This window comes from Hyperolius riggenbachi, chromosome 1 (assembly GCF_040937935.1).
Source record: "Hyperolius riggenbachi isolate aHypRig1 chromosome 1, aHypRig1.pri, whole genome shotgun sequence".
Lineage (NCBI taxonomy): Eukaryota > Metazoa > Chordata > Amphibia > Anura > Hyperoliidae > Hyperolius > Hyperolius riggenbachi.
In genome coordinates this window covers 214,226,986-214,240,227 of record NC_090646.1, presented here as the reverse complement: position 1 = coordinate 214,240,227, position 13,242 = coordinate 214,226,986, and the positions used below count along the sequence as shown (strand labels likewise).

The 13,242-nt window shown below is 44.0% G+C and overlaps 1 protein-coding gene across 1 annotated transcript in view; it reads left to right on the top strand.

Moving 5' to 3' along the window:
* BLTP1 (bridge-like lipid transfer protein family member 1) overlaps nucleotides 1-13,242 on the top strand; it is a 399,009-nt gene that overhangs the window by 286,806 nt on the left and 98,961 nt on the right. Inside the window, exon 54 of the mRNA XM_068280272.1 lies at nucleotides 12,447-12,544. Within this exon, the coding sequence (XP_068136373.1) occupies nucleotides 12,447-12,544 (98 nt within the window). The remainder of the gene's footprint in view (nucleotides 1-12,446; nucleotides 12,545-13,242) is intronic.

Sequence of the window (13,242 nt, the reverse complement as noted above, 5' to 3'; positions counted from 1 at the left end):
TTCACTTTTTTAAAAAATGACTTCAATTACTTTTTTTGCAAAACATAATACTGCACAGAAATTATTTTTTTTTAAAAGGTAGCAATTTTCTGTGAACAAATCTGCAGTGTCTACTGACAGCAGCTCACTGTCGGCAATAGGGAATCGCACACGTTATACGAGAAAAAGCAGCACTGTCTGTATTTTTCTGCAGCGGGAAAACACACATTACGCCTACTGCAATTTTCCTGGTGTTGGAAAAGGGTCCGCTCATGTTCCCGGTCTAAAAGACCCTTGAAAAAAAGCAGGAAGCCAGTTAGATGGCTGAAATGCACAAAATGTGTCACTCCTTATCACCCAACATACTGTATATATAGTTCAGTACAACCAGTACCATAATTTAGATGTCCCCCAAAACAAAGACCAGCAAGCAAAACCTTTTCTGTGACTCCTCTGCATCATGTACTTGCTGTATATTTTGTTTTCTTTGTTTACTGTGAAACTCTTTCGATGTATGTCTGCTTCTCTCGCAGTGTGCCCCCGCCAAAAGAGGATGTGGCAACTCCATTACTTTCTGAAAAAACGCCAAGTGTTAACCAAACTCCAATTGAAACCAATGTATTCCCTCAACTCCCAGAAGGCCTTGAAAAGAAGCCAATTGTTCTCAAGTTCAGTGCTATGCTGGATGGCATTGCCATTGGAGCTGCTCTGTTACCTTCTCTTAAAGCAGAGTATAAAATGGGGAGAATGAGAAGTCATGGGATGACCGGTAAGTGAGTGCATTCAGCAGTGGTTTCATCTTTTCTGTTCAGTGTATTGAAGTGCAATTGCAATCATGTATAAGTACAAGTAGTTCTCAGTATATGCCTGTTCTAACAGGGGCTTATTAGAAGAATAGTTTACCACTGAAAATCATGCTGCTTGCCATTAAGTTGCTTCCTATGTGTGTTTTTACTTCTGTAACATTTAGCAAGGCTGAATATAAGGAGGAGCCGCTGCAGTCTATGCAAACGTTCTATAATTATTTTCCTCTTTCTAGTTATTTATGAGACCTGTTTACCCTAACTTAGCTTTGTTTGTCAACACAGATCCTTCTCAGCCAGGCAATATGAGCTGAGCCACAGCTGCTGCAGCACAGCCACAGTAGCATAGTCACAGGCACCGGGGGAAAATGAAATTCAATCTTATTAACCCCCCCCCCCCCTTCCTGTTTTTTTTTCCCCTAGCAGACATATACTGTGGCTGTGGCCAATCTGTTAGACCAGAATGGAAATTTCAACTTCAGTTCTGCTATGAGACACTAATATATAACTGCAATGTACATCTAACAACAGATAATAGACGTGCGGCCGGGACTTTTACATAGCTCTTTGCATGTGTAGATCTAATATGAAATTTTAATACTTTACAGGAACATTGAGTAGGATTAAATGTATATCTGCTAGGAGAAGGTGCCTGTATGGGGGACAGAAGAAGCCCAATTCTACTGTTACACTGGAATATTAATACAGTATATTAAAACCAGAGGGCTGTCGGATGCTGTCAATCATGCTAAAGCAGTTAGATTGCAAAAAATCCCCAGTGTAAATGAAAGTTACATGTATAGCATGAGTTACAGAGAACCCAGCAGGCTCATGGTGAACCAGAACTTCTAGGAGTGTGTAAGGGGCTACAATGGAGCAAGTTCTATAAAGTTTAATGGCCATTTCTCCAATTTGAATTTGTTGTTGCTTGGAAGTGTGTCTGCGGCCACTGTAGTGAATGATTTTACTCCAATTAGGCATTTTTTATGTAATAGAATTTAGTGCAGAAATCCTCAGAGATACTTCATGGCAGTGAGATCTTGCAAAGAAGGCAAACCGCCCAATATAGTCAGTCGTTATAACAGCATCTTTTATGGAGGAATTTGCTTTATTGTGAATATTTCAGCATGTGTCCATGTGATAGGATGATCTCCATTCCTTTTTCCTAACAAGCCATAAAATAATCCACAATGGGCTTGATTCACAAAGCGGTGCTAACCTACTTAGCACGTCTAAAGTCTTAAGGCGCGCTAACCAGGGTGCTGAGTAGGTTAGCACCGGTTTTCTCAATTGAGAAATCCGGTGCTAACCTACTTAGCACTCTGGTTAGCACGTCTAAAGACTTTAGACGTGGTAAGTAGGTTAGCACCGCTTTGTGAATCAAGCCCTAAATTGGCCCTACAAGTTATAGTACTAGCAGTAGTTTCCTCTCTTCTTGAAAATTGTACAGTAGTGAACAAAATGTTCCTTTTGTTATCATTTTAAACATGACATATATATTTATTACAGGTGCACAAACAAGATTTACATTTGAACTGCCAAATCACAGGCTGCGGTTCACCTCCAAGGTCTCTTCTACAGATATGTCGACTATTCCCCCCTCAGCTAGTCTCAACCTTCCTCCGGTGACCATGCATGGTAAATATATAATGGAAGAGCATGACAATTATTCAGATCAAGCTTGGAGCATGGACGACTTGCCTGTCAAGCAGGGCTACTACCTTCAAGGAAATTATTTACGTTGTGTGGCTGAGGTGAGGAGCCTAATAAATATTTTACAATGCATCTTTAAATCCTATTCACTTGTATTTATGGCATTATTGTTGGAGCTGCCAATGGGCATTGAGTAAACATATATGTAACTTGCCAGTTTCAGTATTTGTATTAAAATGCCATATTGCCACAAAATAACCAATATTTTAAAGCAGTCTTCAACTTTGGGATTCAGTTCCATTTTAAATTCAGACTCGGATTGGAGTAGACATAAAACTAAGTGTAGCCATGCCCCACCCCCACCCAACTATTTTCACACCTCCCAATAAGGAATATAGCCAAGTCCCCTTACATGTTTTGCTTACCCATAATACCCCACTCATATTACATGAGCACTGTAACACAATTGCAGTCAACTGCTGCAGTACAAAGCTAGCAAGAGTGTAGTCAATATTAGACAAGACTTTTTTTTTTTTTTTTTTTTTAAGGCTAACAAAATATTACTCCTAATTTAGCTACACCCACAGTATACCTACAGACTATGGCCTAAGGCCCGGTTCACATTAGAAATATTGAGCCAAATAGATCCGGTGAGTAAATCCGGTCTCTGCTTCACCGGATCCGGATGGCTCTGTGCACATTGGCAAATGGATTGTGAAAACTGATCTGATCACCGATGGATCGGATTGGTTTTCACTCCAGCAGCGGCAGAGGCTTTCTCTTCTTGCGCTGTGATTACACAGCACGTGAGTGTCATGTAGTCACATGATGCGGAAGAAGAGGGAAGCCTCTACCGCCAGCCTTTGTATGTGTTTCGGCCCTGTTCACCCTCGTTCACCCATCCGCCCGGCTGCTGCACCCTCCCGCCACTTAGGTTCACGTCCCCACATCCTCCCATCCCCCATGGAATGGTCTGTTTCTTCACTAGTGTGAAGAAACGTTCCGTTTTCCATACAATCGTCTTTTTGTATCAGAGATTCAGAAAGAATTAAAGGCAGAAGATCAACATAGTAACTAGGCAAACTAGGCAAGCGGTGTAATCAGAAGGAAAAGCTGTAAAATGACTTAGGATCGCTTTTAGTTCATTTCATTAACTTTTTCAAGAGAAGTCTGTGCTCGATGCAAGAGTAGGCCCCTCTCAAACCCTGGAGTGACCTCTGGGTACCATTCATCTCACTATCACAACTCCCTTTCATAATGCAGATGTTATTACGTCCTTGGTCACTCTGCATCATGTGATTAAAAAATGTGATTGTTCCCTGTTAGTGATAGCACTTTGCACTTCTTTCCAAATGAAAGCATCTTAAACGTTGGAAAGGTAACACTGATCCGCTACAAGTGGATCAAGATTTTCTTTCTGAAGCGCAGTGTTGTGGATCACTGTTTAGGTGCAGATTTATTCATACATTGTAAGCATGCCTTTTTGTTATTTTTAAAATACTGTGTTTGTAGCTCTTTGCCAGTTTAAAACTCACACTCGCTTTTCCTTTCAATGACAGGTTGGCTCATTTGAACACAATTTAACCACTGATCTTTTGAACCACCTGGTTTTTGTACAGAAAGTCTTCATGAAAGAGGTCAATGAAGTTATTCAAAAAGTCTCAGGTTTGTGGATAGTGTAATTTTGACTTGGGAAAAGGGAAGAACTTACGTGAGCTAATAAAACCAGACTGGATTACTTTTTTAAACACTACTGTTAGATAGCAAACGTTTGTAACTATCTTCTAGAACATGTCCAATCATGGTTCTGAAAGGTTAGTGAACTTGTGCTTATGCAATCTCAGTTCACACTCCTGCAGTGAAAACCTTTTATTTATTTATTTATTTATTTATTTTGTTAGTAAATCCAGGACAACCTGTATTTATTACTTGGCATTTCTCACATTTTCTCTGGCGTCTACAATAACATAAATGTTATTTCACTTGCCTTTTACCAGTCCTTGCTGCGATCTGAGATAACCCACAAAAGGGTTGCAAACTTAATAGCACATAAAAAAAAATAATCCAGCATAAGATTGTTGGGAGGTTTGTTTTCCCCTTGCTCCAGCTTTGGAGAATCGTACCACATTAAGGCCATTATCTGTATTATGGCACTTTTTTTTACATGTGTATGCTGTGTGCCTCTGTTTGCTCCAGAAACTTACCAAATCCACATGAAGCTCATTGTTTTAGCACAGGGCCCTCCATCTTCTGGCCTCATACCTGGCCAAGCCCATCTGGACTAGGCATGCGTAAGTAAGATCTACGCATGACCAGTAGGACAAAGCTGTGCACTGGTTTTTTTTTTTTCTCTCTGTGCACCAGCACTTCATTCTACTGGTGATTCTTTACTTGTGCATGCTCTGTCTGGAACTTTACTTGTGCATTCACAGCTGGGAGTGTGGCCAGAAGAAACTTATTTAACAGGTTTTCGACAAATACTGTATTTTCTGGCGTATAAGACTACTCTTCAAATCTAAAATCTTCTTAAAAGTCAGGGGTCATCCTATACGCTGGCTGTCATTGATGCCGGGTGATACGCCCTATCCTGTCACCGACTCTCAGATCTTGCTGCTGAGGACTGTAGTGAAGCGGCGCAGGCGCACATTTGCGAGATATGAGGCAGAGGCAGAGAAGGAGGTAAATAGGATACAAGGGTGGGACAGAAGGGTGAAAGAGGCGTGTTTTATGGGCACAGCGCAATCTATTCTTCCATACTGCTCTGATAAACAGGTAGACAAGGAAAGCTGACCAATCCCCTTAGAGAGAGGGAGAGTTGACAAATCCAACCAGTCAATCGCCTATATACTGGGTACCACATACAGTACAGCACCAGTATCTGTTCATACATAGCACCAGTATATGTTTTTTTAATTTTTATTTGGTGTGCGTTGGAAGAGGAGTAGTCTTATACAGCGAGTATATCCCAAACTCTATATTTTAACTGGAAAAGTTTGGTGGTGGTCTTATACGCCGGAATATACAGTAGGTTAACCTCCCTGGGGTTCAATTTCCTCAGGATTTCTTTGCAAAAAGTGATTCAATTAATTTTCATTACCTTTTTTTCCTGTCTAGTTTACAGTGCAGGAGAGTATTGACGTGTATGTACATGAATACTGTTCACAGCATATTTTGTATGGACATGTACATCCGTCAATAGCGCTAGGGAGGTTAAGAGAAATCTTGCACTGGAACAGTGGGTTGTAAGTGGATTTGGGAAGCCTCTGGATCAGAGGAATGTCCTTTAACCACTTATGTACCAGCAGTGTCTTCCCCCTTTTAAGGACCAGCGGCTGCTGGTACCAAAGAACGTCGCCTCGCGCTCCCGCCTGTCACGCTACTCCTCCATCCCCACAGGCCTCTCTCCCTGCCATCCCTATGACAACATAGCTTTGTAAACAAGTCAGGCTCCTGATGCTGTCCATCAATGTAAACCAAGGGATTGGCTTACAGTGATGACAGGGTCAGGAAATTGGATCCTGACCGGCTCACACAGCTCTGCGGTGCAAAAAGAGCGATGCGATCGGCAGGAGCGTGCGGCGCGATGATTTAAATCTATGCCCTGGCAGGTATAACAGGATCAAATTAGGGCATAGATTTCAATAATCAAGGTCTGGAAGAGGTTAAAATCTGCTTTCGGCCTGGGACCCACTAGCAGTGCTTTTCTGAGCACGTGTGATTTGAAAAGCTCTTGCTAATGTACTGCTATGTGTGTGATCCCACTTGAGGGATGTGAGTTTTATAAAATCGCCGATAGCCTTACATTAGCAAGAGCGTTACAAAGCACAGTCAGTGGGTCCAAGGCCTACTTGTGCTGCGATGAGTCATAGTAAAACCTTGTATATGCTTTTGAAGTTTTATTTAACTAGAAATATTATTGTGATTTCCACTATTTTTCTGTTTCACAGGACGGAATATTAGATTAGCTTATTATTTCCATAACAGCAAGTAAGATACTGTAGCTTAGGTTCCTAAAATGTATGGTTTTATTTAAATTTTTTACAACAAATTTGACATAGTTTGAATGCAAAAATCAAATACCTCTTGTGGTCCTCAGACTGCTGATTTCACGCATCATAAACAGTTATTGAAGCACTAGGTTCTATTTTGCACATGGCAAAGTCATAAGTGGAAACCGTATCTCAGATGATCTGTAAGGCATCCGTTTAATATGAATGCTCTGGGCCATATCTGTGCAGAAATTATAGGGCAAAATTAATATCTCTGGGCTTTTACATTGTCACTCGTCATTACACAGCACTGTAGTATTACATGGGCAGAAAATATGTGGAGCTACACAAACCATTAGAATGTTACTTATGCATATTTAAATGGCCAACATAACATTTGCTTGTAGCCTCCCTGGCGGTATGGACGAGCTGAGTTCGTCCAGCAAAAACTTGCAAAAAACGTTAATGACGAGCTGAGCTCGTCCATGCCGACAGGCAGATTTCCTGTTTCTCTGCCCCGCCGGCTGCATTTTTTTCTTATCAGAGGGATTCCCCAGGATGGCTGGATGCCTGACTGCACGCTGTGGGTAGCGATCTGTGCTACCCACAGCGTGCAGAACAAGCATCCAGCCACCCTAGGGAATCCCTGGGCAGCCAGCGGGGCAGAGAATGTGCGGGGGATTCCCCTTGTATGTGGAGGCTGTGCTGGCGGGGGATCCCCCTCTGTGCGGGCGGGGGGAACCCCTTTATATGGTGGCTGTTGCGGGCAGGGGATCCCCCTCTGTGCGGGCGGGGGGATCCCCCTTCTATTGTGGCTGTTGCGGGCGGGGGATCCCCCTCTGTGCGGGTGGGGGATCCCCCTTCTATTGTGGCTGTTGCGGGCGGGGGATCCCCCTCTGTGCGGGTGGGGGGATCCCCCTTCTATTGTGGCTGTTGCAGGCGGCCTATCCCCCTCCTCCCCCTCCCTCCTGATGTCCCCCCTCCCGATCTCCTCCCCCCGCCCCCCTCTCTAAGCCCATTGAGTAAATAGATTTACTCACCCGAGGGCTTTCTCCAGCGACGGCAGCAGCACTTCCTCCTCCATCTCCGAAGTCCCGGTCTCTGTACAGTTACATTACGAGGCTTGGTGACGTCACCAAGTCTCGTAATGTAACTGTACAGAGAACGAGACTTCGGAGATGGAGGAGGAAGTGCTGCTGCCGTCGCTGGAGAAAGCCCTCGGGTGAGTAAATCTATTTACTCAATGGGCTTAGAGAGGAGGGGGGAGGAGATCGGGAGGGGGGACATCAGGAGGGAGGGGGAGGAGGTGGATAGGCCGCCCGCAACAGCCACAATAGAAGGGGGATCCCCCACCCGCACAGAGGGGGATCCCCCGCCCGCAACAGCCACAATAGAAGGGGGATCCCCCCGCCCGCACAGAGGGGGATCCCCTGCCCGCAACAGCCACCATATAAAGGGGTTCCCCCCGCCCGCACAGAGGGGGATCCCCCGCCAGCACAGCCTCCACATACAAGGGGGATCCCCCGCACATTCTCTGCCCCGCTGGCTGCCCAGGGATTCCCTAGGGTGGCTGGATGCTTGTTCTGCACACTGTGGGTAGCACAGATCGCTACCCACAGCGTGCTGAGGGGGGGGGGGGGATCGGGAGGGGGACATCTGGCTACCTATAAATCTGGCTAAACACCTGGCTCACTATATACCTGGCTAAACATCTGGCTCACTATATACCTGGCTAAACACCTGGCTCACTATATACCTGGCTAAACATCTGGCTCACTATATACCTGGCTAAACACCTGGCTCACTATATACCTGGCTAAACACCTGGCTCACTATATACCTGGCTAAACACCTGGCTCACTATATACCTGGCTAACTATACTTGGCTAACTATACCTGGCTGCACATCTGGCTAACTATACCTGGCTGCACATCTTCTACCTATACATCTGGGTCTTATACTCACCATTGGCATGCTGATCCCTCGTCGCGTACCTCTGATAGCTTCCCCAGTGTCTTCTTCCATGTCCCTTGGCGGATTTTGCTTCTTCCTCAGCGATCACATGTCCCCCGTTGATCGGCGTTGATGACACCAGGGTCACACAGCGTCATCAACATCTTGCAGAAAACACTTTTTTTTTTTAAATTGAATTCAATACAATAATCTGTATTAAATTTAATATTAAAAAAAAATTGGTTGCAAAAAAAATGGTTGCAAATTATTGGAAATTAGTTGAAACACTATTTGCACGGAAATCCTGGGGAAACTGAACGCCAGGGTGGTTAAAGGCAATGAAGCCCAATGAAGGACGTTACTTTTATGTGCCAACACAATTTCTATAATCCTATTCTGACTGCTTAACCATCTTTGAGTATGTTTGGATCTTAGAAGCGTGTGCTGCTGCTTATTTTTTGTAGGTTTGGGAAACAGAGTGAAGCAGTGGGAGGCAGACAGGCATATGGTCTTGCACCATTCTTGTGTTTCCCCTCATAGATTATTTGGTATGGGAGTGACTAACATGAAGGAAACGGTCATTCTTACACCTCAGGAAGCCCATAGGCACAGCGAATCTAGGCCTGATGTACTAAACTTTTTAGTGCATATACCTTATTTTACTTTCTGGTTTAGGCTTGGATCCCATGACAGCAGAAATCTGCCATTTTCAGCACAAGGCCTTTTTAGTGCGGGTTTCAATGGGTTTTCTGGCTAACCTTATTCCTTCTTATTGTCGTCTAACCTTAATTCTCATTTTCTGTTCCCAGCTCTTATTATTGCTTAACTTTAACCCACATTTTCAGCTCCTAATTCTAACTTTAATTTTAAAACTCTTGCTAATAAGATTAACCTTCCCTTATCCTCGAACCATAACCTTCTACATTGACCCCTAACCTTTACCCTAGTTATCACCCAAGTCTAACTGAGCTTATTAAAGGACCACTATTGCAAGAAAAAAGTAGGCAGTTAAAATCTGACAGAACCAACAGGTTTTGGGCAAGTCCATCTCCTCATGGGGGATTCTCAGGATTTTGTTTGTTTTCAACAGCATTTCCTGAACAGCAGTTGTAAAGTGTAACTGAGAGTGTGCAAGTGATTTGGGAGGCTGGCTGGTATCTTACTATTTTGGCAGTTAAACTGCTGTTCAGGAAATGCTGATGAAAAAAAAACATGCGAATCCCCCATGAGGAGATGGACTGGCCCAAAACCTGTCGGTTCTGTCAGATTTTAACTGCCACTTTGTTGGCGATAGTGGTCCTTTAATACCTAATAGTCATCATTATTGTCAGCTAATGCTCCTTATTGTCTTTTAACCTAAACCCTTCTTATCTACCCGTATCCATAACCATTGTTAAAGAGGCACCAAAGTAAAATGTAGTAAATTATTCAGTCTACCCACTTTTATGTTAATTATCTTGGTTTCACCATCACTTCGTCTACTAATACATAGCTGTATACTGGCATGTAACTATGACCTTCCAGCAAAGTATAACCTAGGCTGTTTATTTTTTTTTTTTATTACATTATGTTTATTTAAGTTCTAAGTCAAATGTTTCCTTTCACTTCAATCATTCTTAACTTAAAGAGGAACTTCAGCCTAAACAAACATACTTTCATTAAGTTACATTAGTTATGTTAACTATCTTCCTATCCACAGGCACCTTCCCCTCAGACTTCAAGCAGGCCACTGTACTACCCCTGCTCAAGAAACCCTCACTCGACCCCTCACTACCCTCCAACTACCGTCCTATCTCCCTCCTCCCCTTTGCCTCAAAACTCCTTGAGCGTCTGGTTCACAAACGCCTGACCCAGTACCTCAATGCCAACTCACTGCTAGACCCACTTCAATCTGGATTTCGGCCTGCCCACTCAACCGAAACGGCTCTCACCAAAGTGGTCAATGACCTTGCCTTAGCTAAAGCTGAAGGTAAATACTCCATTCTCCTCCTCCTTGACCTGTCAGCAGCTTCTGACACAGTAGATCATCCCCTACTCCTCCAGTCCCTCCAGTCCTTGGGCATTCACGATCTCGCCCTGTCCTGGCTTTCATCCTACCTCTCCAACCGCTCCTTCACGACCGCCTTCAATGAGTCCTCGTCCACCCCCAACCACCTCTCGGTGGGAGTCCCTCAAGGTTCGGTCCTTGGCCCCCTACTGTTCACCCTATACACATCCTCCATTGGCAAGGTTATCTCCTCCATGGGTTTTAACTATCATCTGTATGCAGATGACACCCAGATCTACCTCCACGCCCCTGACATATCCACCACTACCATGGACAAGTTCTCCAGCTGCATATCAGCCATCTCCTCCTGGATGTCCGTTAGGTTCCTGAAACTAAATCTAGACAAAACAGAATTTACGATCTTCCCACTCTGGCCATCCACGAACCACCCAGATGTGCATGTCACTGTTAACCACACTACCATTCGCCCTACCTCTCAAGCCTGCTGTCTGGGTGTCACCCTGGTCTCCGCACTCTCCTTCACTTCCCACATCCAAAATCTCACAAAGTCCTGCAACTTCCACCTTCGTAACATCTGTAAGATTCGCCCTTTCCTGACCTCTGCCACCACCAAACTCCTCATCCATGCCCTCATAATTTCCCGCCTTGACTACTGCAATGCCCTGCTGTCTGGTCTCCCTATGACCCGAACAGCCCAACTGCAGTCCATCATGAATGCGGCAGCCAGAATTATCCACTGCTCCCATCGCTCCACCACGGCAGATCCCCTCCTAGAATCTCTCCACTGGCTTCCTATCCAGTCCAGAATCAGATTCAAGATACTGTGTCTGACCTACAAATCTGTCCACAAAACCTGTACAACCTACATTTCCGATCTTACTCAGAGGTACACACCTAGCCGCTCACTCTGCTCTTCCAATGAACTTTGCCTAACCGCCCCCCGCATCACCCAGTCCCAAGCACGCCTCCAGGACTTCTCAAGAGCTGCTCCAACACTATGGAACTCCCTACCTCCACCCATTAGGGCAGCCCCCTCCTCCAACATCTTCAAGAAAGCCCTCAAAACTCACCTTTTCACTCTGGCCTACTACCCCTCACAAGTGCTCTAAACCTACAGCTGAACTCTGGTCCCCTACCATTCGTGTCCTTACCTCTCCCTCTAGATTGTAAGCCTTTGGGCAGGGTCCTCCTCCTTTTGTGTCCCTACCTGATCTTGCACCTCCATTACTGTGAACCCATGCTATGCATCTGAGTGAACCTAACTTGCCTAATCTCCATGCTCCATCCAGTGACTGACTAAGCATTACCTGGTACTCATACTATGGTGTGTGATCTGGTTTTCTTGTATTCCTGTATTGTCATATTGCTGTATGTCTCCCCTAAATATTGTCTGTAACCTAAATTAATGTTCAGTGCTGCGTAATATGTTGGCGCTTTATAAATACAATTAATAAATAAATAAAATAGGTAATATAATCTTTTACCCACCCTGTTTTAAAAGAACAGGCAAATGTTTGTGATTTCATGCGAGCAGCCATCTTTTTGGCTGAAGGGAGGTGACAGGGAGCATGAGACACAGTTCCAACTGTCCTGTGTCCTGATCACTCCTCCCAGCTGCACGCGCTAGGCAACGAGAATAACAACATCAGAAATCCCATCATGCTTTGCACAGCATCAGGGGAAAATGCCCAGGCAGATTTCTTTGATGGGGTGGAGCTTAGCTTCTGGGCAGCTAAAAATGAGGCTTGGGTAAGAAACACAAAGTTCTGATGCTGTGAAACTGTTAAAGAAACACCAAGCCTTTTCAGTGCTGCTGAGTAGATTTTTAGTCTGGAGGTTCACTTAAAGAACATGCTAGTTGTTCACTTACAACACATTTTCACAAATTATTATGCAAAATGTGTACAGTATATTCAACCACTGCTCAAGCAAATTTTTCTTCTGGTGTCCTGAGAGACAATTTTAATTTGACATTCTTATTTGTGAAACTTTTTAGAATGTTAACTCACAATACTCCTAGCCTATTACATTGTATGTTCTGTTTTTTTTTATATCTTTAGGAGGAGAGCAGCCAATTCCTCTGTGGAATGAGCATGAAGGTACAACAGATGGGGACAAGCCAAAAATTCTTCTGTATTCTCTAAACCTGAAATTTAAGGTACACATTTAGAATTTGTAATCATTTCCACAGTGTGTGATGTTATTTAAAATTAACCTGGAGCGAGTAAATTTTTTTCAAATAAACATATGATGCACCTGCAAATGAATATTACATAATTAACCATCCGTCAGTTCCTCTCTGAAGCTCACCATTTTTTTCTTACAATGATTCCTACCAGTTCTGACACAATTTTGTCAGAACTGAAATATAGCAGTTGCTGTCATTTATAACTGAAAGGACAACTGATCAGCAAGGTAATGTCCATGTTTCCCTATGGCTCAAGTGGGCGATATTACAGTTTAACAGTGTGCTGACCAGGAAGCTGTTATAGGGTAGTGACCATTTTCAAAATGGAGGATGGAGGATTCCATTCATCACAGTGGTCATACAGAACACAGGAGAGGAGAAAGAGATTGATGAGTAGACTACATGGGAGTTAAGTATGGCGTGTGTATGTTTATTTTGACTTTTAAAGAGAACCCGAGGTGTGTTTAAAGAATGTTATCTGCATACAGAGGCTGGATCTGCCTATACAGCCCAGCCTCTGTTGCTATCCCAAACCCCACTAAGATCCCCCTGCACTCTGCAATCCCTCATAAATCACAGCCGTGCTGTGAGGCTGTGTTTACACCTGTAGTGTCAGTCTCAGCTGCTCCCCCGCCTCCTGCATAGCTCCAGTCCCTGCCCCCGTCCCT